The 25,739-nt window shown below is 44.8% G+C and overlaps 1 protein-coding gene across 7 annotated transcripts in view; it reads left to right on the plus strand.

Moving 5' to 3' along the window:
- Nucleotides 1-24,900, plus strand: part of arhgap33 (Rho GTPase activating protein 33) — a 62,820-nt gene extending 37,920 nt beyond the window's left edge. For 6 of the 7 annotated variants that reach the window (XM_066719177.1, XM_066719180.1, XM_066719183.1 and 3 more), the window contains 16 exons: nucleotides 90-167; nucleotides 748-829; nucleotides 1,479-1,556; nucleotides 4,022-4,171; nucleotides 5,796-5,898; nucleotides 6,519-6,663; nucleotides 7,465-7,547; nucleotides 8,607-8,714; nucleotides 9,186-9,331; nucleotides 13,361-13,562; nucleotides 14,162-14,298; nucleotides 14,858-14,932; nucleotides 15,168-15,790; nucleotides 16,818-16,998; nucleotides 17,375-17,709; nucleotides 18,693-24,900. In XM_066719177.1, the coding sequence (XP_066575274.1) occupies nucleotides 90-167; nucleotides 748-829; nucleotides 1,479-1,556; nucleotides 4,022-4,171; nucleotides 5,796-5,898; nucleotides 6,519-6,663; nucleotides 7,465-7,547; nucleotides 8,607-8,714; nucleotides 9,186-9,331; nucleotides 13,361-13,562; nucleotides 14,162-14,298; nucleotides 14,858-14,932; nucleotides 15,168-15,790; nucleotides 16,818-16,998; nucleotides 17,375-17,709; nucleotides 18,693-20,900 (4,734 nt within the window). In that variant the 3' untranslated portion in view covers nucleotides 20,901-24,900. The remainder of the gene's footprint in view (nucleotides 1-89; nucleotides 168-747; nucleotides 830-1,478; nucleotides 1,557-4,021; nucleotides 4,172-5,795; nucleotides 5,899-6,518; nucleotides 6,664-7,464; nucleotides 7,548-8,606; nucleotides 8,715-9,185; nucleotides 9,332-13,360; nucleotides 13,563-14,161; nucleotides 14,299-14,857; nucleotides 14,933-15,167; nucleotides 15,791-16,817; nucleotides 16,999-17,374; nucleotides 17,710-18,692) is intronic. The other variant, XM_066719178.1, reaches the window with a different exon arrangement.
- The last annotated feature ends 839 nt before the right edge of the window (nucleotides 24,901-25,739 follow it).

A 25,739-nucleotide genomic window follows, 5' to 3' on the forward strand; every position in this document is an offset into this window, starting at 1 on the left:
CCCCTGCTCTTTGCAGTGCTGCTGGGTGCATCACCTTCGGCCAGGCTGCAGCAGAATGACTGATACAAGCTCTGTTGTGCCCCTTGCAGGTGGGCGATATCCTGTCAGTGATTGACATGCCACCCAAGGAGGACACAAGCTGGTGGAGAGGCAAGCATGGCTTCCAGGTATACAATTCAGATTTCATCAACTGATTTTATTTATTTTTATAGCATCTGGGTTTTAGTAATGTAAATAGTGTTCCTCTGGCTTACATTTAGTTTCACAGTCTAACCCTGGTTCACCCTGTAGGGCAGCTCATTGTGTCTTCTTGTCTTTGTGCCCCCTTTCAACTCTCAATTACTTTATTCTACCATTTCTGTAGTAAACTGGGCCAGTTTAGGAATGTTTTCAATGTTATAAGCAGTTGGGGGTGTAAGACGCACAAAAACGGTGGGACTGGGCACTTGTTTTGCAAGACATTGAAACATACTTACTCAGTGTAACTGGAACATTATACTTCAGTCACCTGGCCTAGTTTGTGAAATAAAACTATTGGGGAAAACTAAGGGAGGTTGATTGCTAGAGAAGTGATAGTCTTGACTTGATGAACAAGGGTGAATGCAATCTTAACCGGTTTCAAAGTACATGTGTAAATAAATGTGTTGGGTGGTAGCCAGGCGACGCACTGGTGTCACCCGGTGGGGATGTCTCTGTAGGACCATCTGTACCTGATACATTTCCTTTGGTTTTTCTCATCTGTTGCAGGTTGGCTTCTTTCCCAGCGAATGTGTGGAGCTGATCAACGAAAGAATATCTCAGTCGGTCAGCAACCCCGCAGTGAAACAAGGTGACTGAAACCAGGGCCCCTTCAAATCTGCCCCCTCAGCTCCCATGGCTCAAACTGGAGCTGTGGCACACAGGCACACATCCGTAGTGACCGCAGTTTTTTCGAACTCTCACAGGAGGTCTTCGATGGGTTTTGTGTGCCAGTGTAAGAATGCTCCTGGGGTTGGGTGGTATAAAGTTAGGCTAGATTTTTTGTTCCACTCTGTATATGCTTGCTTTCTTCCTCCCTGTCTTTCCTCTCAGTCAGTGATGCTCAGATGCACATTGGTCTCCCAGTTAAGTCTCTTGGTTTTCCAGAGCTGGTAACTAATTTACTTCTGAGTGAAACCAGCTGTTTTCAGTTCTTTTATGGTGGCTTTTTGCAACCGTTCTGTGCGAGCAGATAAGCTCTAAACATATGTCACTGACTGATAACCTAACGTTGCCTGTAAGCAAGTTCTTTACCAGCTCTGGGGAACCGGGCCCTGAATGACAGTGCTGATAAGGAGTCACACAGCTGATAATGCCTCCTGTCCATCAAAAGTGTGCTCATTAAACTGCCATCAGGTCACACACAGCAGCACACCTGTTTAGAGCAGTGCAGAGTGAATGGGGAAATTCTCTGAGCTGAATGCAGTTATGAAAATTAATATCAGTGTCTGGTTTTGCAGATGGTGAGGCTAGTATCGCCAAAGCAGGAGCGGTCAGTGTCCAGGGCCCCCCCTCGCCTACGTCAGGTAATATCTCAGGTAAACTGCAGTAATTACAACAATTACACTTCTCTATGTCCTGTCAAGGGATCCTAATGCTCATTCGGAGTAGAACGGGACTCAACACCAACACCCACTTTTCTACAGTTCTTCCAAGAGTGCAGCACTGCGTGCCCCTCACTTTACGGCGCCCCCTGTCTCAATGGTGATGCATTGCTTTGGAATTGTCTTGTACAGAAAGAGTAACAGGCAAACAGATTTAGAGCCTGAACTCGCAGCCAGTTGATTTTTGCTGCCTAACTTTGTTAGGATGATGATGCAAAGGTCAAAGGTCATGGTGTTAACAGTGAAGTCTGTGTCCTTTTTCGATATAAAGTCATGTGTGAGATGGCTTTTAAAGCTGGCATTATTTATTTTCCTCAAAGGCGTCACCGTGATATTGTGTCTTCTGTATCAAAGCGATTCCACTCAGGGTCTGAAACCTGTGTTCAATTGTTAGAATGTTTCTCCTTCTTAATCCAAAGTAGACATTAGCAGGCTGTAGAGGGAATTGAAATGACGGATGGCTGGTTATGGTTTTCAAGTCTAGAAATAACTATATATACATATAGAAATATGCATGTGTTTAAGAAGTAGGATTTTGTAGGACACTAGGGGAAAACGAGTGATCCCTTACTAAAGGCCCTTAATTATCTAACTGTTCAGATTAGACTTGCAGGTTCTTCAGAGTTCAGCATGAATTCATTTTGTTCCTAAATACCTGTCTGTATTATGTGTGTGTGTGCGTGTGTGTTTTTTGTATTATGTTTTGCATTTGTGGTTTCAATGTCCTGTTATTTTCTCTTCTACTTTTCTTTTGTTTTTTCTTCTCTTAGTTCTTCAGCCTTGGTTCTTAAGACTCGCTGGTAATCGATACTTATAGATTTAATTTTAGTTTTTTACCCCCTTCCCCCTCCACTCCCATCTCCATTCACCTGAATTTCAGATCTGTATGTCTTTTTTTTTTACATTTATACAACAGGCTCTCTATAGCAAACCCAAGCCTAATATTTTCCAAGCTGAAAAGCTATCAATCCTGCTTTTCTGGGAAGATGAACAACCAGAAAGTAATTGCAGTGGTTTCCCATCCTGGGTCCTGGGGGAGACCTGCTTCTGCTGGTTTTCATTACAGCTGAGCTCTTTAATCGAACACCTTCATTAAGTTCACTTAATTAATGTGACCACAACCAGAAACAGCCAGCCAGCAGACACAGGGAGTCCTCCAGACCTAGGGCTGGGGACACTGCAGGTGTAATGATGTCAATGAAAACTTCCTTGTTTGGCTTTGGTTTTTCAAACCAAGCTAGTTGTATAAATGAAATACATAATGTGTCTCTGGAGTCCACACACAGTTATTATTATTACCTCCTTTTATTTTATTTCTAAGTATTGTCTCCATTTCTGATTCAGTTTTGTTTTTTAAATGCAGTTTCCCCCAAATCCAATCTCTCAGATTTGTCGGGCCAAAGCTGTGCTCCCCTTTGTGTGCTGCTGCTTAGGAGAATTAGGAAACTGTTTGGAAGACTGCAGGGCTTTGTGGAACCTTTATAACATATATATATATATATATATATATATATATATATATATATATATATATAAACATGGGTTTGAGTAGAATGGGTTAATAACACATAATAACCTTGTCAGCATTAAATAAGTGTGCAAGTCAAATTATCAGGACATCTAGAATCAATATGATAAATAATACGGGGTACAGAACACAGAGTGTCACATATAAAATAAGTATTAAGAAGCTACTCATAGGTTCTTTGGAATCTGCGCTCTAATCAAATGTTTGTCCTGTTTTTAAATTGAATTACATTAAATAAATACTTAGTTTATTTAACACAGAAACAAATAATTGTAAATGTTTAAATGTTTATAGAGCATGAGATCTTGATGGAGCTTCAGTTCGTCAAAGTCAGTCTGCCAATGGGCAGTACCAAAGCAGGCTTGTTGACGGGGAGGATAGTGAATGTGAGTTAAATGCCAGAGAAACATGAGCTGGGCAATAAAAATTTAAAATTAATCAGAATGGACACTGCACATTCTGTAACTCGTTTTATGGGAATTACACGGCCAGCCAGTGCCCACCCTGAGACTCAATATGTACGTGTAACAGGATGTTTCTACTAAACATAGTTGATCAATAAGCAGACCGTGCTTTTGTGCTACACATCAAACATACTCAGACTGAAATATGTGCAGCAGTACTTGTGACTGCTTGCTTATGTAATGTCTGTCTGTTTGTCTGTCTCTGTCTCTCGTCTGTAATCCAGTTAATTCGTTTCCATCGTCTAAATGCCCATCTAATACAGGAGGGAATGCCTCTCTGTGCTTCTGCTTTGTTCATCTGTTCTGAAAGCTAAACTGCCTGCCCCTCCCCCCACGCCATCTCTCCCACCATTCCCTGAATTTGACCCCCTCTGGTCTCTCTTTTGACTCCTGCCTTCCATCCACAGTGTCCAAGAAGCACAGGAAACTGATGGGCTTTCTGAGGACCTTCATGAAATCTCGGCCCACCAAGCAGAAGTTGAAGCAGAGAGGGATCCTCAAGGAGAGGGTGTTCGGCTGTGACCTGGGAGAGCACTTGCTCAATTCGGGCTATGAAGGTACACAGACAGCCCAGCTAGTGAATCCCTGTCCTGGTGTCTCTGTTAGATCGGCCATGCGACTCCCATCATCACCAGGACACTTTATGGCAGGAGGGGGAATTTACAAATGGCCTTTTTCAATGGACAGATGTTGAGTGCACTTTACTTTAAGTGAGCAATTTGGCTGCAAGTATAGAGCCATTATTGTACTTGCAGTGCATTCACTGTTTAGTTACAAACTACAAAATGGTATCTTATCTCTGATTATTTTATGAGGCCATTATCTACTGTTTATAAGTAAATGTGTTGGAGTACAAGTTTGTAATTTGCAGGTGGCATTTAATTTGGTCCCACTATAGTGGCAATGTACGTGATGTGCAACTACTTATGTCATTAAATGATTACACATACATATTTATAATTACACAACAGTGTACAGACTTGCACATTTCCTACATCGTAACTCTGCTCCACACAGACTCTGTGAACACAGTGTAGGTCATAGGCGCTGAGTTTTGAAATTCCCAGGGTGGGCTGAGTTAAAACCGCTGCTTTTATTTTATAGCTACATTCTAGGCCAGGGTGCTTCTTTAACGGGCCAAAACATAATTAGCAGACCGTGTTTTCTCTGGTAAGAGCGGGAGGGGGGGGCTGATGGTGTTTTACCCAGGAAAGAACGGGGGCACTGATGGTGCTTTCTGCAGTAAGACTGGGGGGGACTGACAGTGCAACAACATTGCAACAACGCACTGTATAGTTCTATGTGGGATAATTTATCAACGCAACTAATGGGGACTATTGTACTTACTGCAGTATAAAAGACAATCCATTTGGAATGGCATTTTATTTTATTTTCTTCCTTGAATGATTAAAGTAACTCATAAAAATTCCAGGGGGCGCTGAGCCCCGCTTTTTACTGTTCGGCAGGGCTTGAAGCCCTTGAGCCCCTGCGTAGTCGGTGCCTATGGTGTAGGTACATAAGCAAGAGTTTCGGCCGGGCTTGTTTAGTGAGAATGACCCTGTGCTCAAGATGTTCAGTGATTGGTGATTTAGAGAGAACCAGATAAGCAGCAGGATTGTGGCTGTCCAAGGTCAGGGTCACCCCACCCCAGCCAGAGGATGGTGTCCAAGGGGCCAGGCTATCGGCTTGTCACAGTTTCACCAGCAGCTGTGTGTTGTGTTGTGAAGGGAGAGCGGGTGGGAGTGGGCAACTCTTGCTCTCTCAGCTATCTGGATTACACAACTTACCCCCTTTTCTGTTTCACTTAGACAAGGGGGGGATGAGGGTGGACTATTTTTACAGTGAAGGTGGAAGAACAGCTGCCCAGCAGCCTTTGCTTCTGACTGCTTTGCTGAGCCCACAGTGCTGGCTTGCTGATCCGGTTCAGGCATTCTGCTTCCACAGTGGGGGGGCGTCCCTGTTCCTGGCAAGAGCCACAATCCTGATGTTTTTATAATTATTTCCCTTCCAAATCATTGCTCGATTACTGACATGTGCACGTTTTCATTTATACACTCGGTCATTAAGTTTGGTGAGGTAGTTAACTTTTTGTGATAAAAGAAAAGCCTGAAGAAACTTGGTTCACTCGTGTTGAGCCGGGAGTTGGCATCTGAACTGACTCGGCGTGTCCTTTTTTCCCAGTTCCACAGGTTCTCCAGAGCTGTTCCGAGTTCATTGAGAATCACGGGATTGTGGATGGCATCTACCGGCACTCCGGCGTGTCTTCCAACATACAGAAGCTGCGGTGAGGCGCATCCCTTACACCTGCCCGCCTCTGACTGTTTACTCTAGCTCTGTCACAGTTGATGAGATCCTGTTCGCGCAGAAGGCGGTAGCGGATGTGCAGAAGAGTTCGCACGGGCCGTATTGTGCAGTACAGTGATCCAAGCACAAGTGCACCTCTTTCTCTAGTGTATGAATGATCCACGCTGTATGTTGGTTTGAATGTGGATGGATGGATTTCTAGGCAGGTGATCTTTTTATGGAGTTCAGTGTGTGTTGATCACCCCCTAGTGGAGATGTTTATACATGTTTATTTTTATTTTTCCTCTCTTTCTTCCCCCCTCCCCCATTTCATTCTTTGTCTCTCTCGGCCGCTTGCCCCCATTCTCCTTCTCCGCCCTCCCTCTCTCCCTCTCTCTCTGCCCTTGCTTTTCTCTCTCATCCCTCTACCATCTATCTCTGTCACCCCATTCTTTCCCACCATCCTCACCCTTTGTGTCTCTGGCCTCCCCTTTTCTCACCAACTCTCCCTTTTAATTGTATTCCTCTCCCCCTGACTCCTCCTTCTCTTTACCACTTGTTCTCTCTTGCCTCATTCTTCCCCCCCTCCCCCTCCCCCTCCCCCACCTCTTTCTCTCTCAGACATGAGTTTGACAGTGAGAACGTGCCTGACCTGACGCGAGACCTCTACATGCAGGACATCCACTGCGTAGGCTCTCTGTGCAAGTTGTACTTCCGGGAGCTGCCCAACCCTCTGCTCACCTACCAGCTCTACGACAAGTTTGCAGTGAGTGGCCCAGTGTCAGGGGTCAGGGGTCAATAGTTAGCAGACACTGCCCTTCACAGAAAATAGACAATGAAGAACCTAAACAAACTTATTTATTTTTCTCTACCTTCAGGTTGGTGTTAAGAACTAAGGTTACAAATTAATCTGCACCACTCTTGACCCACACTTGTCTCGTTGTTTGTAGATTTTAGACCTTTTGAACATTCTTGAAGGATCTAAGTGGGTGCGTGAAAGCTTCTCTGTCTCTTGAAGCATTGTGTTGACCTGTTCTGTTACCTCTTTCATCATCTAAAGTTCACACAATCACCCAGATCCATCTTTAAAGTTTGTTCCTTAAAGCTAATTTTCCACTCTTTATGGTTTCTGTGGGGCAGGAAAATTTGCCTTAAGAATATTGTTGTTTGATGCTCCTTTAAACAGCCAAGGCTGGGTGCTACTTCCCCTTTGTCATCAGTTCAATCCATTTTATTTGGTATAGTGCCTTACGCAAGATTGCCACGGAGTGCTTTACAGTCTAAAACACACGAGTGATATACTTAATCAATGTCAAAGTAAACCATCTGGCATGGAGGAGAGAGAACCAAAATCTCCTACAGGCCAACCGACTTTTATGAGAGAGAATGCATTTCTGGGGGGTCCCTGTCTTAAGGCCTAGGCCTAATGGTTGCCTCCTCAGCAGACAGTGTAACCGAAACAGGCAGTGTGCAGATCAGAGAGTTCAGTGCTGTTGTCTGTGATTTTCCCTCCTGTCAAGCAATACTGAGCTTCAGCATCCTCATTCTTCTGTTTTGTCTGGTCTAGGACTGCATGGGAGCCATGACTGAGGATGAGCGCATGGTGAAAGTTCATGACGTTGTACAGCAACTGCCACCCCCTCACTACAGGTAATGCCTATTAATTTACTGTAGTAGCAATCCCCCCCTCCCCCTCCCGCTTCTCCACCAGACCTGCCCATTATTGTTCAACTTGGATGGACTTGGCATTGGCAGCAGCCAATGGTTACACTGGGAACAGTTTTCAAGCCCTCAAATGCATTGATTGGCACTTTGATCTGCAGTATTGCGTCTCCCCTTCTCATCGTAACAGTTTGGCACAGATCGTCTCTCTCACTCTCTCTCTCACTCTCTCTCTCACTCTCTCTCTCACTCTCTCTCTCACTCTCTCTCACTCTCACTCTCACTCCCAATTCAGAAAATGCAAAGTATTTGGTTGCCATGGTACAGACAGGCGAGTGTTAACATGAAAGAAAAAGGTTTTATCTAGTCAACACTGAAATCTTTCATTATTGTAAATGCATTCTTTTTATTTTTATTTTTCATGTTTTGTTGCAGCTATAAGGCACCACACTCTTGCCTGTGGAGAACTTGGCTGTTTTATTTGTCGCATCCTAGGTGATCTTTGGTATTAATGCATCACCCTTAGCAATGGTGACAACAGAGTTCCAACATCACCAGGGCCATTGAGACTGTACAGGATTTGAAAGTTGCCCTTAACCTGGAAGAAATTAATTTGTAAATTAGACATCGCACCTTTGCCAAGATCAATATTGATGCGTCATTACCGTGCACTGAAGACAGGAAACTCCAATCAGCTGTTCGTTTTTGCTACAGCCTAGTGCCCCTCTGACCAGCAGTTCTGATTGGATATTTGATTGGCATTTAGGTGCAATTTCTGATTAATTAACAGGAGATGAACAGGGACTTAATTCTTTGAAAATACAAAAAACGCACAAAATAAATAACTCTGTTATCAGCCTTTATTGAATATTTTTACTGTGATGTAGCAGTTTAATTTGCAATTTAAATGCTGAACTCCATCCATTTGATAGGTAACTTTAAAATCCTGTCCTTTCTTGAAGAGAACAGGCAGGCACGTGGTTCCTCCATCCTTGAGGACTTGTCATTGTCCTCTCCAAACACTGACTGGCTTTGTGCCCCTGCTAGGACCCTCGAGTTTCTGATGAAGCACCTGTCCAGGCTGGCCACCCACAGCACAGAGACTAACATGCACATCAAGAACTTGGCTATTGTCTGGGCGCCCAACCTACTGAGGTAAACGTGCCCATTCTCCCCCCTCGGTGCCAGTGTTCCCAGGTTGACGACACAGGACACCGTCATCACAGTAACTGACCTCGACTGGGACTTCTCACCTGTCACATTTCAGAACAGTTATTGGAACATGAGAATTCCAGTAGTGTTCCAAATGCCAAGTTTCTGAAAAAATAATTCTGGGTTTCAATACCCATGTAACTATTTTTACTTTACTTTTTTACTCCATAAAATGTCTCTCTTTCAAAAGTGATTTCTCAAAAACAGTGCCTAGAAATGTCAGATTCGGTGCCAAAAATGCACAAACTTTGCCATGTAAACATTGAAAACGTATTCTGGTAGTGCAGTGTACATGTGCAAACTAGCCTTAATATCTCCTCGGATTACTACTCCAGTCTGGGCACTGTACTATAGTCCAGACTGCACTGGTTCCTGACTGGGCTCTAGGATAACCTCTCTCCTCTGTCACTGCAGGTCCAAAGAGATTGAGTCTGTGGGTCTGAGTGGGACTGACGCCTTTAAAGAAGTACGGATCCAGTCTGTGGTTGTGGAGTTTCTCCTTAGCAACGTGGACATCCTGTTCAGCGACTCCTTCACCTCGGTGGGCAAATCCAATGCAGGTACGAGCCACAGACAACCCACCTGGTCACCACAGGCTGATCATATTATTATTATTATTATTATTATTTATTTATTCGTTAGCAGTCACCGATAGCGCATTACATGAGTACCTTTCATAACCTCTCTGTTATATTAATTTATACAATTAAACTTACAGGAGATCGACCACATATAGATTTCATTCATATCAGCAATAGTAATACTTGCAAGATATACAGATGTTTAATTAGCAAAAGACCCACACACATTCTTTCATTTTAATGTTTTAAATTATCATGGACAAGCTATAAAAATATTACATTTCAGTGCAATTTAGAAGCAAAATTAATTCCTATTCCTGCTTTTCAGATTAGCATTTTGTTAAGTCGTGAGCATAATATTGGTTATAAATTGTAAGACAAGTCTGGATTTAAAAGATAGATGTAACTACAGGCATGTGCAAGGTCTGCTAACCTGGGTTTGGTTATTCTGTGCAGGAAAAACTCTTCTCCCACACTCTGAGTAGTTATAAAGTGGGGATTTGGAGCATTGTTGGAGTGGTCTGTAGCCTTTTCTCTTTCAGTCAGCACATTTTGTGTCTGATCCTTTCAGCAGAGGAGCATTGTTAATGGTGGCAGAGCAGCAAGATGACTTGGTAGCTGTACTCGGGAGGGCTTAAAGCGTTGGGATATGTATAGAACTGGTGAATGTGACCAGCATTTCAAAAGGCCGGCATCTATCATTTGGACTGCGCCAAAAAGTGAGGTGGCTGTTCAGGCTTGTAGCGATGGCAGGCCTAGCGCAGGCTGCTTGCAAGAAGGGTTGTAACCAGTGGAATACAAAGCAAAAGTGTCATGTTCAAAATGAGCAAAAAGTGGAAAATGATGAGATACCAAACTAATTAAGTGTTTGACTGAACATTGGAAGTATGGTGCTTTCTAACTGATTTAATGTGTGGAGTATTTATAGTAGTAGTAGTGTTATTAGCAGGCGCTCTCACCCAGGGCAACTTATAGTTGTCCCAAAATCTAGCTATTTCACAAAAGTATATTGAGGAGATTTAGGTGTACTAGAAAGTGCCTAAGAATACAATCCAATCAAACAAATGCATGACAAGAAAGCAGACTGGAGTGAAGGCAGAATTGGAGTGGTGCTTGTAGACTGTTAATGTGAATAGGAGATGGGAAGCTGATCTCTGATTGGTACACCAAGATAGCAGGTGGCTGGTTCCTACAGGGAGGGACAGAGGCAGAGAGGAGTCTCCCCCAGTCCATTCAGATTGCTGTCTGTTTCCCGTAGCTGCGGATGGGGGGGTGCGAAAGATCTCCGGCCAATGGGAGGGCAGACTCCTGAGTCTGGACGAGGCACGCATTAAGACCAAGCAGCCCCCCCCTGTGTGCCTCCCCAGGCCACGCCTCACCTCCCAGCTCAGCATCATCGAAGCCACGGAGGACTGACACAAGAGGGCGCCACTGGCCATTTTAATATTTGATCTTTTAATTTTTTTTTAGTTTCTGATTTGTGATCATTTGTTATTTTATGTTTTCCTTTTCATCTCAGTCTGCCTTACCCAACTTTACAGCCCCCCCGTGCTTTTCCTGGTTTTGCAAACAGTTCTAGTACAATTTCAAACATTGTCAAGGACACGTATATATAAAGATACAGTAAGCAGGATCAGAGTCTCAGAATTCTAGAAACATATTTTCGCAGTTCTTTTTGTATTCCTTTAATCCATTCCTTGTATTTATTCATTGTAATCCTTAAAGCTTTAAGTTACTTTTTTGTTTGTTTCTTTGTTTGGTACTTCTCATATATGTTATATTGCCACACACAATTGTTTTTCATTGTCAACATTTAATAATTCATACAGAAATAAGTATGTGCACAAGCTTCTTAGTTTTTACTTTTCTTGTTGCTCTGCAGACAAAGATGAGTTTGATGTAATTTCTAATATCGCATATCTGTAATTTCTGAGAGTCTTGACCCATTGCAGCAGTACTGTTAACTAGTGTTAACTGTCCAGCATTAAGATGTTGTTAACCTAAGGAAAAACAATTTATTTTAAAAGCTGGTGCTCAGCTGGTGCTATGGGGAAACCAGTGCATTTAAAAACTGAATGTAAAGAGAGCCTTCCTAATTCTGTTTGTTATTGTATTATTGTATATTTTGAATAATGGACTAAGGAGATGGAAAAGAGAACCAAACCTCTGTCACTAGGGAGCTAGCTCTGCGAGGAGTGTCTGTCTTTGTGTATATATGTAAGTGTGCTTGCCTTGGCTTCCTGCCATTAATGCCCGTGATAGGGAACTGAGGAAATCCACTGTGCTAGATAGTTCTCCAAGACAGGCTCTGTGCAAAATGTAAAATGCTTGCTTCTCAAAAAATAATAAAACAGAGTGAAATGTGAAGAACTTTTTGTCACACAAGGGTTCTTCTTTTCCAAAGTCAGCCCTGGTATTAGCTTGACATGCAAGGATGTGAAAGATTAAAATGGACAAACTGGAAAAATGGATGTGCTGTTTTAAACAAATAGACGTCTGCAACAAGCTACTTCATCCCATCCCCATTTGAAGCCGAGAATTTCTTCATGAGGTTGAGACTCCCTTATTAGGATATAATGTAATAAATGTGATGTAGTATATCACTGCAGTAAAATATTCCTTCCCACTTCAGAGTCAATCGGATTGCTATTATTGTTAATGTATTATTCTTAATTTATCAATTTAGTTTTTTTTACAGTCTGTTTTTTATTTATTTCCTTTTAGCTCTTGTATTGCTCTTTTTTACTTTCCCTAACTTCAAATAAAGGGTGCTAGGTACAGAGTACCCATGTGTGCGATGGTAATTAAGTTTGATCTTGATTCTGCCAAGGAGTATGTGAACACCCTGCTCTTGACAAGTCTTATTATTCTCAAATTAGGTTTATGCAGATCTTACTGAGCCTCTTGAAATATCAGGAATCAGAGAGTCTAAGAAAGCAATCACAAAGTTACCTGTACAGGGTGTAACAAAAACTTTATCAGTCATCTTGTTTACAGAAAATATTTTGACCGATTTGAATCCTTGTGGGGTAGTGTCCGTGATTTTTGCAATTCACCCTGTGTTTTTGGGGCAGACCGCTTGTTGTACTTAGTGATGCTGAAAAATGGGAGACGACCTTTCTGTGTGTGTGTGTGTGTGTGTGTGTGTGTGTGTGTGTGTGTGTGTGTGTGTGTGTGTGTGTCCAGTTGATTTTCACCAGGGGGACATTCTCTGAAACTTCGAGCAGGTAACCTCATTCCATTCAGTCTTCTATGTCGAGCTTTGTTGCCATAGTATAAAAATGCAAAGGTCGTCCACAACTTCCACGTGGCAGCTGTATGCTCGTCCGGCAATCAGACCTGCTTCAATGGAGCCACGGTCCTTTTTCATAGGCGCTTGGGCTTTGTCCGCATTTGCAGATTTGCGTGTGTGTTACAGTCGCTGGCTTTGCAGACGTCCGCTTGTTAGTGCTCGGTGTCCCTGTTGCTATGGGACTGCAGTTCGCGTTATTGAGGACAGGAAGTACAGCCTGAAGGTCTGCTGGTTCCATCCCAGCTGCGTTGGCACAGCTGGGGGAGTACTGCCAGCACGTGGGTGGGCAGCCCAGCCAGGCCAATCTCCAGTCGCTTTCTGCTTTTTTTCTGCTTCCAAATGAATCCAATCGCTTCGGAAACGCACATCAAGCTTTACAAGGTCCTAGACCTGTCCCACAGCGGTCTCTCTATAGGTGTGTGCTTTACTCTGTCTATATGACTGTTTGTCTACGTGTGACTGTTAGGCTCTGTAGTCACCAGGATGCTTTGAGAGAGGGGACAGGGATTTTAAAACTGTGTTCCAATGCAGGCATTCCTGTTTAAATCCAGCACTGTGCCTTTCGCTAAATTGAGTTTTGTCGCTTAATTGCTCTGCACAAAAATGTGGGTCTTGTATTTCCCTCATATACTGGTTTGTTTCTTTTTAATTGTAACTGTCTCTCCCTTGTCTCTCCTTTTCTCAACCTCGGTTGTCTCTGGTTTCCTGGCTCTCAGGCCGCTGCTCCCTGACCAGGCCCAAGTCCTTCGTGGTCTCGTCCTTGTCTACGAGGCTCCTGTCCCTGGAGGAGGCTCAGGCGAGGACCCAGGCTGCGGCCCATCTCCTGTGCTCAGAGCAAGCCGCACTCCTGGCTCTGCAGGGACATGCAGACGCCTTCCATGGAAAATTCCACACTGTCCTGGACTTACCCGCAGACAGGTACTTCCTCAGTCACAAATTGTTCTACCTCAAAACTCCACTACAGAAAGTTATGTCTGCTATAACCACAGGAAAAAAAAAAAAAAAAAAACAATACTGCTTTAAAACTAAAATCTCTGCAAAAATACATTAGTCCATAAAAAATGTAATTAACTTTTATGACCCTGTTAAATCTGACCAAATTGTAGTAAACACTGCCCATCTGTTCACCGTAAATAGTGGTATTATCGTAAGCACTTTAGTGACATGTAGTATCTGTTTGTGCAGATGTTTTATGTTGTGCATAAAATGGTGTGCTTCAATTATAAAACAAAATTTGACGACAAATCCTGCTGTTTTCTCTGATTATGAAGCATATAATGTACTACACCTCATAGGCAACTGACAATTCATCATCAACCACCACAAACGTAACTAATGTCAGTCAGGATGCAGTTGCTACATCACTTTGGCATAGGTGGCATCTCCACAGATCCTTTCAAATCCCCCGTTATGACTAACAGCTCAAATCCCAGTTCACCATTCAGCTGGTACATCCGGTAAAAGCCTAGGGGATGAGGAGGCTGCTTTATAGTGGAAATGTGATTTTTGCTCTGCAGGCGGAAGAGTGGGTTTAAAGTCCGGAAATCAGCGGGAGGGAGCTGGAAAACGTTCTTTGCCATCGGAAAACCTGGATCTGCCCGGCGCAAACCCACTCGCATTGGCTCCCTGTTCCAGCCAGAGACCTCGCAGACTGGTAAGGTTATGGATTATACATACAGCAAGTATTCATCTACATTGGGCACATATACACTTTTCAAGTAAATTAATTTAATGTACGAATACCACAGTAATAACTGCTGCATATCTCACACACTTCCTCTGACCTCTGATCATGTGTAGAAGCAACTGGCCCCCAGCCCTAGTGTGTAACACTTGCTTAAACTTAACCCTGACTCTGCTATACATGCGATTAAGATCAGATCTTACAATGGCAGTACAACCCCAGGCACGAAATATAGCAAACGCCAACACTTAAGTATTTGGTAGCCTAGCTTTGAGCAGACATGAGGCCAGTATTAAAGCAATGGTGTACAAGTTTGTCTTAGACTCTTTCAGTTATTTACTTGATTACCTTTCTTTATTTAATTGTCTTTCATACCTATGTTAACAGTGTTTACCGATGTAGTTCATTACAGTTCCGGTATTGAGCCAAGTGCCAGTGCTTATGAATGCGGACCCCGGTCTGTCTGTATTGTGCAAATGCATGCCTGTCAGTCTGTGTCCGGGATCTCAGTGCAGGACTCCCTCCACAGGGACTCGAGTGGATACAGTCACCCTGCGCTCGGCCAAGAGTGAGGAATCCCTCTGCTCCCAACACAGTGGGGCAGGTAAGACCACTGCCGCCCAGTCGCCCACTTAGTAATTGCCCTGACATTAAAATACTTTTCCCAAATCCAGATGGACTTTATTGAAATGCTCTTTAGAATGTCAATAATATCAAAAAATAATGTATTCAAAAATAACAATTGTTTTCACGTACAATAACACACAAGCTAAAATAAATCTCTCTCTCTCTCTCTCTCTCTCTCTCTCTCTCTCTCTCTCTCTCTCTCTCTCTCTCAGGCCTCTCCAAACTCCAGCGATTGCGGCGACCACGTTCCAGCAGTGACGCGCTCTCAGTCACCATGGAGGCGGAGCTGCTGCCAGCGCTCAAGCTCAGCCGCTCCTACGACAGCCTGCAGGCTGAGGACCCTGAGGGTGTCTACATGCTGCCCGACTTCTCCCAGGAGACGGCGCTGTGGATGGCCGAAGACGAGATGGACTTCAGCCCCACCTTCTTGGAGGAGGCAGTGGGTGCTGGCGAGCTAGACCTGCCCTCCCCACCCCCAGCTTTCCGCTGCCGACCCCACCAGCACCTCCACCGACCCATCACAGAGGACCCTGACTCGCTCCTCAACCAATCGGAGGCGGCTGCCCGCAAGAGTCTTCTTGTTGCCGCCGTCAATGCCGCCGCCGTCCAAGCCGCTGTTGCCGCTGCAGCTTCCTCCTCCTCCTCTGCCGCCCTCCCCCCTCCGCACTCCCAGTCCTGCTGCCAGCACCGGGGGCCTCAGCCAGGAGAGCTCACCAGCCCCCCCCACGACAGGAAATCATTCACCCGCAAGGTGGTCCACGCCCTCTCCCCCAAAGGCTCCAAATCCCCCCCTCTGGACATCTCTGACCCCATCGCCATCAGCGTGCCAGCCAAGGTGAGCTCCCTAATCAATCCATCGGCCTGACCTGCAGTGCGACTCCTTTAACCTCTAGAACATAAGAACATAAAGTTTACAAAGGAGAGGAGGCCAATTCAACCCATTGTGCTCGTTTGGTGTCCATTAATATCTAAGTGATCCAAGGATCCTATCCAGTATATTTTTAAATGTTCCCAAGTTTTCAGCTTCTACCATATCGCTGGGGAGTTTGTTCCAGATTGTGACGACTCTCTGTGTGAAGAAGTGTTTCCTGTTTTCTGTCTTGAATGCCTTGAAGCCCAATTCCCATTTGTGTCCCGGGGTGCGTGTGTCCCTGCAGATCTGGAAAAGCTCCTCTGGTTTGATGTGGTCGATGCCTTTCATGATTTTGAAGACTTGAATCAAATCCCCTCATAGTCTTCTCACTTTAACTAAGCTTCCCCTCAATGCATTAGATCTAGAGAAGGTTGGTTTGAGTGCTGAGAATGATTTTGTTCAAAGTGTGCTGCAATTTTAAAATGTTGCAGGTGGACAGAGAAGATTTTTGATTCGGACAGTTAGTCCGCTGCATCGGACTGGTTCAGGTAGTGGGAGCCAGGTCGGAACCACAGCCAGAAGACACTCCTGCCCTTATACATCACCGTATAAAGACTTTCAGAAGAGCTAGGGACTGTTCTTATTGCATTCATTATTAATATTATTAAATTAACCTTCTCCCCAAACAGTACAATGCAGTTAGTCTCCCCATATATTACAGCATATGCAATTAAGTACTATATACAGCATTAATCTTATTTATATACTAAAATTCAGCACAGCTGCTACTTAAAGTGAATAAATATTGACATGACTCAAAAGCTCCAACAATATTGTGTGCTGTGGGGTCAAAGCAGGCAAAAGTAGTTCTAGTACAGAAGTAGTTATATTAACATGACCATCTTTAGCATTTGGTCAATCAGGGGCGTGACCTATAAAACAAAGTGGTCTGGGGGGCTTTCTAGGGCTGATTCAGTCTACCCTGTTCTCAAATGGTCCATTCCTCAAGGTGCTGGAGATGATTGGCGGACGTGCTGGCGAATTCCAGGCGGGCCCTCAGAGCTCTGGGCCCACCCACCCCCCTCAGATGATCTCCATGCTGTTGAAGTCATGTGACATCCAGCTGACCGAGAGCTGCCAACAGGAAATCCGCAACAAGTTGGCCCAGGGCAGCGACCCCAGTGTCAAAGGTTAGAGTGTTAGACCGCCCACCATTACAGATTGTGAGACCCAAGGGATCATCCCCATTGGTTAGTTACAACAGTGGGGCAATGGGAAGCTGCCAACTGATTGGCTCAACTATTGTAAAACTGTACTATACTAAATGAAGCCACAATGTTCACAATTTGCACGTGCGCAAAGCATGGCTTGCCTGGTCACAATTTTCTCTCACCTTTTCCATTAACGACCCAATGAGCTGCATATTACTTGCTGTCCCAGTTCCTTTTAAAAGACCAGAGAGATGCAAATGTATTGAAGGGCACAAACAGAACAAGGAGACAGATCAGCTACTGAAAGTGCACCAGCCCCCCCAATAACTGTTTCTTTATCTCCCTTCCCATCCAGGGATGCTCATGCCTGCCACCACCCTGCCCTCCCAGATGCCCCCTCCTCCCCCGCCGAAGAACCCGGCCAGACTGATGGCCCTGGCCTTAGCTGAGAGTGCCAACGAGGCCCTGAAGCAGGCATCCGGCCCCCAGCGCAACCTGCGGCCACAGGGGAAGCCACATGAGGCCCTGGAAGCTCGATTCATGAGGTCGCTGTCAGTGGACTCCAGCGAAGTCCTCTCCTCCCTCAACAACCCGCTGTATTCCACGGTTCGGCCCCTGTCTGTGTGGAGGCCCGAGGAGGAGAGCAGCGACACCGCTGAGGGGCCGCAGAGGGATCGCAGTCAGCCACAGGTCAGAGGTCACAGCCGCCCATAATTCAGCCCCACTATTCACCGATTTATTTGTAAGGGATTTGGTGAGACAAGTCAATGGGGGTTATCTCACCAACTACTAAGGATAAACATTTCTGATGCAAAGTATTTACATTTCAACTTAAAGGGTGGCATTTTCCCTAATCATGGCAGACATTTACAATATTCTAAAGATATATAAATGGGTAACAATTTTAATTAAAAAATATATTAAAAAGTTTGTCAAGTGTAGTTCTATACTGAAGAAGGTATTTTGGTCATTTTCTCTTAATAGATCTTCTGGTTTTTGCCCCAGCCCAGCTCTAGGGTCCTTAATTGGTCTCATAGTCTCTTAAACAATGAACTGGGAAACTGTACCCCTTCTCTCCAGACTCTGTGGGGACAATGTTCTTTGGGGAATTTATTTATTTGTTGGTCATTTATTATGTCTCATCTTATAAACAGTGGTAACTTTACATTATATTACAAATTACTAGAAAAATGTTAGTGGGAGTAAGTGGAAATGATGCTGTGTTGCAGTTTCACAGCTGTCGGTGCTGTCGGCCATAGTTTAGACTGGTATCCCTTTATTTTCAATAGCTCTAAGACCCAGGTATGCAATTTGGAACTGCCAGTTGCTGATATCAGCTCCCCTGGCCTTAGTATAATGAGGATCAGAGACCTGTATTGGAATACGTACTTGACTGGTGTCAAACGAATTGAACTGGTTGGATAGCCGATGCAGTTTAATGAAGGAACCTGTTCGGGCAGTTGCACTCTATTCAGACACCAGTGCAAATTTCCACTCCAGTCCTCCAGCTCCACAATCCATTGCTGCATTAGACTTAGGAATTGGTTTAAACAGGTCAAGTGAGGAGTGATTCATGCCATTAGATTATTAAGAAGTGATCCGGATCCCAAGTATCAGCCTTGAAGATCAATGCACAGTTGCTAAACACAACCATTATCTGTCTGTCCCCACAGGACACCTGCACCCTCTCCTCCCAGACCTCGCTGTCTGAGTCAGGGGCATCTACTTCTGAGGTGTCGGCCAGCAGCTCCTCTGGGGAAACGGAGGCGGGGCAGGCCTGCAGGAATCAGCAGGCAAAGACTCCTTCGGTTACATCCAGTACCGCCTGTCAGCCCTCAGAGAAGGCCTTGGAGCGGCCTGTCCTGAGCCAGGGACCTGCGGAGAGCCAGCCACAAGCACGAAAACCCCCGGCCTACTCCAGACAGTTCTCTGCCCCTCACCTGCAGCACAAGCTCCCATCCTCCTCCTCCTCGCTCAAAGTAGGCCCCCACTCTCAGCTGCACCACTCCAAATCCGAGTGCTCGCCCATGGCTCAGCTCCGCGCCTTCCAGCCAACCCGGCCTAAAGTGCCCCCCAAACCGCCAGAGCTGGGCTCCGTGCGGGCCACCCTGTCTCGTGGAGAAAGCTACTCCCGCCGCTCTCTGGACCAATCTAGGACCAGGCGGCTGCTTGCATCCCAGGCCACCACGCCCCTTTCCCGGGCTGACTCCGAGAGGGTGAGCGGGGTCGACCCCGGGAGAGAGCTGCCCCCTTATCATGGACGGGCGGCCAGTAGCCCTGCGCAGGGGAAGGCAGACGATCAGAGCAAGAACGAGAACTTCTACTACGAGATTGCGCCCGAACCCCAAGTCCTGCCTTCCCCAGCAAGGTATGGTTACCAGCCTGCAGGGATACGCTTCGAGGGGCCATCCTATCGTTCCGCTCGACTGGATCCCGACTTGACTGAGAGGGGAATGAGAGCACACAGCATGGGGGTCAGGCCTCACTTCTGGGCTGCAGATCCGAGAACTTGGGCCATGCAAGCAGCAGGTCACTCCCTCGTGCCCTTCTCCCAAATCCCCCTGGACGGCCCACCTCATCCCTCCACCGTCAGGATGGTACCAATTTCCCGGACTGAAGTCCAGCCCCATCAGGGAGGCTCGGCCTACCAACGCAACCTCTACCGAGCTCAGCGATCCCCCTCGGGTGACCCCACCGCCTCACAGTTGCACCCCTACTTCGAAAATGGCAAGGTGTGCTACCGCTATTTCGAGGCCAACCAAGAAGCCTTCCTGGCAGATCCTCGGGCCCAGCAACCCCCTTCCAACAACCAGACTTCTCCCCCAAAACACTCCAGGCAGGAGCAGCCAGAACCCATTTACGTGAACTTCCCCTTCAACCCTGGGAAGACCTGGACCACCACCGATCTGGACGGGGACTCCCAGAAAATACTACCCCCTTCCCCCTCTGAGGGTCCCGGGGACGGCCACCCCAATGAACACCCTCCGGTCTTTGACGAGAGTCCGCGTTCCAAGAAGACCAGTTCCCACTACGACAACCTATCAGCCTCCCTGGATGAAGACGAGGGAAGTTCTGAGGCAGCCGCCCATTTCCGGAGCAGATCCGATCCCCAGAACTCCACCTCGGAAGGCCCTCGGGAGGTACCAGCACCAGAGGGAAAAGAGGCCCCTGCCTCAGAGACCACATCCACGGGTGAATCAGGCAACGAGATGCGTTGTGTCATCGCCACTTCCACTGAGGGACCCCCGCCCCAGGAACAACATTCACACACCTTCAATGTCTACACCCCTGGCCCATCTCGACCCCCTTTCCAGGGACAAGGGGTGCCCAGGGGAGCTGTTACCTTCTTGAGGCAGGATGCCTTGCGGAGGTCCTCATCTGGCGGCCACTACCGCCAAGCGTTTGATGTCATGCCCTCTGGTGATCAGGTCCTGAAATTCTACAGGGCCACGCAGGACTTCACAAGCCTCCCTCCTTCCCCTGGCACCTGCGACTCCCTGCCCCCTCACCGGCCTGCTTACGAGGACCCCTACCCTGGGCACCAACAGGACTCCCGGCCGCTCTATGCCCAGCAAGCTCCCCAAGATCCCTCCGTTCCACCCCAGTTTGCCAGCTTGGCCCACCTCTCCATGACAACAGCAAGCAGCCCCCGTGGGTACAACCCTGGGGGCTTCCGCTCCATGGCAAACCAGTACAATGCTTACCAGTTCCAGTCGGTACCCATGCTCACGCAGTACGCTAACGTCCCCAGGAGGGAGCCACTTCTTGACCCCTCCCTACGCCCAAACCTCCGTAACCAAACTGGTTTAACTAGGCAAGGGAGTCTCCGAGGCCCTAACTGGACAGTCCATACAGAAGGACAGACGCGCAGCTACTGTTGAAAGACTTCCTAGAATTTTCATTTGGAATTTGCATCAAACTTCCCTTTATCTTGGATATAAGGGCTGCAATCTTTGATTTGAGCCTTTCCCTTTTTCCCACCTGCTTTAAACCTCTAACTTCCGAAAGAGAAACTTGCAAAAGGACAAGTAAAAAGTGGTTTGCCAAACAGTGGCCTAGATTTAAACATTCCAGTTAGACACTAGTTGCTTTCCAAACGTTTTCCCTTTAAGAAGCAGTACTTACATTCAGCACAATGTTTTATATACCTTCTCTTTTTTTTTTTCCTCTTTGGGACTGAAGGGAGATATTTTTTCCCCCTGGTACACTGCGAAGCAAAGTTGTCCTTTTGTTTTGAATTTTTAACTATGAAAAGCTGCTGACACATTTGTAAAAAAACTGGAATTTTATTAGATTTTCCCCCTATGTGCTAAAAAGACACCCCAGGTGGTTTTGTTTCCTTATTTTTACATGCGTTTCTAACATTTTATTTATTTTTTTCAAAGAAGAATAGAGCGTGCTTGGAACACTGTTAATATTACATGTCTAACAATTTGTATCGTCTTAATGTACGTGAAACAAAATGGAACATAAGAAGCACATTTTTCAGGAAGACAAACAAGAAATACACTGCCTTTTTGATAATGGGACATATATACTTCCTGGTTTGTGGTTTTAAAATTGGTAGGAACTGTTCCCTCTTGTCTTTATAATGTTCAGGGTGTGTGGCTGTTGATGTATTCGGGTTTCCAGTATGCGTATGTGAGTGAGTGTGTGGTGTGGGATTGAGGCAGGGTTATTTTGTGCGCGTGTGCGCGTGTGTGTGTGTGTGTTGTACCCAGAATACTTGCAGTTCCTTGGACTGCATGTACAATTGCGCTATACTCTTTGAGACCCCCCCCACTCCTGTTCCAATCCTTTGAGAGAAACTGCCTTGCTTTTGTTTTAGTTTGCACTAAACAGAAACCTACTTCCTATCTGATTTCAACACCTCCCCTCCTCCCAAGCCACTATTTAATATACGTGTGGTACATTTTCATAAGTATGCTTTATATTTGTCTTATTTTATGTTAATCAAATGCATCCATGATGGACAGGAAATTGGAAGCCACATTTCGCGATGGTGGGAGATTAGGCCCAACCTGCTCTCTGAACAGGCTTTTACCAGATGAGTCACTTGGGAGCCCTCCAATGATGTTTTTTAATGAAATGTTAACTGTTAACACACGTTCACACTGACATTTTCCTGGGAGTTCATAGTAGTCTAGAAGCCATGCAGTGATAAGGGGTCACAGTTCAGTGGGTGAATATCGTGGACTGAGGGTCAAGTGTTAGAGGAACAGGGACAGACATTGACAAAGATAAATCTTTCAAACTGTATTTTATTTTTTTAATCTGAACTAAGTTAAATGGAAATTACATTTGTATCTGATTTTGTTCCTGTAACACCCAATCCTATGTTAACAACAATTGGTGCTAGTAGTGGGATCATCAGTTTCAAATCTGAAAATGAAGTGATTCAAATCCTAAACTGCCTCACAGTGCAGCACAACACTGTCTCAGACAGCAGCACTGAAAACAGTTGGGAATTTTTTGGCAAGTTGAATGTGTAGTCAGGAGGCAGGTCTGGAGGTATGCTTTTCAGAAGGAATTCAGGAAAAAAAATATGCATTGTTTGCTCTTGTGGAATCAGCAAAGTCAGACAACGTTACCAGATTGTTTTTAATGTTTTCTGGGTGGCTGGACATCTGACTTTTAAAACAAACATATTTATGTATACATACATATACACACATAGATTGTATAGTGTAGGGCTCACCTTGAAGAATAATTGATCCTCTAATATAACTGTATATTCAGTTATCTTGAAATTGGCAGGGTACATGAAGGGAACGTATACACACACAGACACACAGGTACAGAAGGGACAGAGGAACTGTGCATCAGTGGGATCAGAATGTGGAGAGGGGTCAGGATAACTTTATGGGTCACTCCACTGAACTGTGCCCTTGCTGTTGTCTTCCTTCATTTTAAAAATAAATAAATCCAAAGCCATATTAAATTAATTAAATAAGCACCAAAACGATTTGTCGAGAAGCAGTCCCAGGCCTTCATATTCACGTTCTGCCGTGCTTTAGAATGCCCTCTCCCTGCCTTGAAGCAATTCATGCTACAGCCACAATGAATATCTGATCTCATTTCTAGTAAAAATTTCTCAAGGTTTGTGGGCCATCAAAAACAAACCCACTTTTTTATGGTCTTCGTCAATTTGATTCAACTGGCTCATGCTATGATGCATTTTCTTTCATTTTTTTTTACTTTTGGAAAATTGTTTCATATCCTTTCCAGTCAGTGTGGAATCTGTAACACCAGGAATCTGTAATTCACTTCTAGATTTTTTGGACCCTTCTACTAATATAGAGTTAAAACAAAATGATGAACTGGGGGGGATCTGAAACTGCACAAGTGTGTGAGACTGTGACCACCCTGTCTTTTAAATGGTGAATGAGTGATGGGAGGAGTGTGTGTGTGTGTGTGTGTGTGTGTGTGTGTGTGTTTACTGTGTACACTGTGTACTCTTCACTTCTATGCAGTGGGTAAAGAAAACACCTCTTGTCACAGAGCTATGCTACCTAACCGTGTGTTAGATACTTATTAGCAGTATGCTTTCCTGGTCTATTCATGCAGCTGCTTGGCAGGTCTTCAGTGACTGCTGGGCCTCCATGCCTCTACCATTTCCATTCCTCTGCAAATTCCTTTGTTTACATATTGATTATGCTTTTCACTGGTCTCCATCCCAGTCCCGCAGGTCCTATGGGGCATGTCATGTATTGACCAAAGCTTGTGTATATGGTGACTGCAAAGTGATCATTTTAGTTAAGTAATAAAGAATTAGATGGGAATGAAGACCAGATGACATTGTTGCTCTCCAGGATGTCCAGAGAGAAGGTCAATAACATGTTTTAAGGTCAGCGGTCAGTTGCATAAAATCCCACCAGCGTTGTTCATAACCTGCACTTCCCTTGCCTAGCGCGTTTACTGCATTGTGTTAATCCAGTACATCAGCCTTGTTTTATGCAGCTGGTTGCAGATCATGACATTTCTGGTTGCATTGAATGTGAGTATAGTACTGACACCCAGGGTTGCAATGGGGCGGTTCTCTGGCACAGCTATATAACATATTTTCCCTTTTTGTCCCTAACTTGTTAAAATCGATAGCGTAAAACAAGCTCAAGCTCAAGTTTCTTCCTTCATTGCCAGATTTCACAAACTGCTCCAGTAATGTATTCCATATATGCAGAACTTGACAAAGGCAAGGTCAGGGCTTGAACTGATAACTGCTTGTATCAATCATGTTTAGTATTGGTACTCGGAAAGGGGGAGTTACTCAATTTCTGTGGTACCAAGAGAGAGCGTGTACAGCAATTGCCCACTCAAACCTTTCTGTAAGTGTCTGTAGGGTTTATGGGTACTACATGCACAATCTGAATGGCCTTTCCATTCTAGATCCTCCTCAGTCAGTCTGCAGTTTTTTAAATGATTGTTTATTTCAGTTTATAGTGATTTGAAAGCTGCCTGCATACCTGCCTCTAAGTAGATTGATGGCTGAACTATGAAGTGTTTCTAATAAATTGGCCAGACCCCCTTCCTGGCTCTCATATCCCACCCTGGGTGTTGCAATGTGTACCTGATGTTGTCATTTACTTTAATCATCACATACATTCCACACCTTCTAATTTTCTGTTTACAGCTGTTGTTGTTTTGTTTTTTTGGTTGTATTTTAAATATTACCACCCTTCTCAAAAGTGTGATTTCTGATATTTTTGTAACCAGGCAAAAAAAAAACACGAGAAACAAATGAAAAATAATAGATTGCATGACACCGTTTTGTGAAGTGTGTGTGACAAACTGCAAAAATAAATAAATCAATACAGAAATACAAATACCGAAAAAGTACAAATGTGTGTGTAAAATACAATTTAATTCATGATTTTAACAACATATTGAATCTGTTCAGGTGCATTTTGGATTTCAGTGTTTTTTTCGGTCATCATTGTGGGAAAAGTGACACATGACCTGATGTCAGATTGTGATCCGCAGGTGGTAGTGGTAGAAATCGCAAAGCACAAACTAGACCGGTTGTCTGGTCAGAACTAGTGTAAGTGGTAGAAACCGAAAACCTGTTATGACACATCCCCAACCCATTCAAAACTAACACACACCCAAATATATAGTGCCACCTTCCCGTTTACACATGACATCTTACAGGATCCAAGAGAAAAAACACAAATCAAAATGTGGATGCCAAGCCAATTATAGTGTATAAATTCCACATACTTTCACTATTTTTTTGTAAAGTATGGAAGATAAACCTGGGTTAACCCCGTCAAACAGTATAGGCCTACTGCAGAAGAGCGTTGTGGGTCAGGAATGTGTCGAGCTTACCGTCGAGGAACCATCTTCAAGGAAGAGAGATGCTGGTATTCCAACTATGCAGTATCACCAGTATCCTAACTGTAAAACTGAATATGAAAAAGTCAACATCTAACATACACATGGCCAACATGTGGCACAATTACGACCTATACTTTGAAAAGCTAAACTACCATGTTCAATATGGAATTATTTCAATTTAGGATACTCTCCAGAAACATGTCTTACCACTATAAGATTTTGGTACATGGTACAACTGGGCGCTCTCTCTCTTCATAATACTAACAGGTAAAGACACTGCAAAAAATATGTTGCTGTACAGACACTATGCTATATAAACGATGCTATCGGCGCTTCTGTTGCTCTTGGGTAGTAGGGCTTTCTGCTGCTTCAGCCTCTCAGCCTAC

The sequence above is a fragment of the Amia ocellicauda genome, chromosome 12, assembly GCF_036373705.1.
Source record: "Amia ocellicauda isolate fAmiCal2 chromosome 12, fAmiCal2.hap1, whole genome shotgun sequence".
NCBI classification, from domain to species: Eukaryota; Metazoa; Chordata; class Actinopteri; order Amiiformes; family Amiidae; genus Amia; species Amia ocellicauda.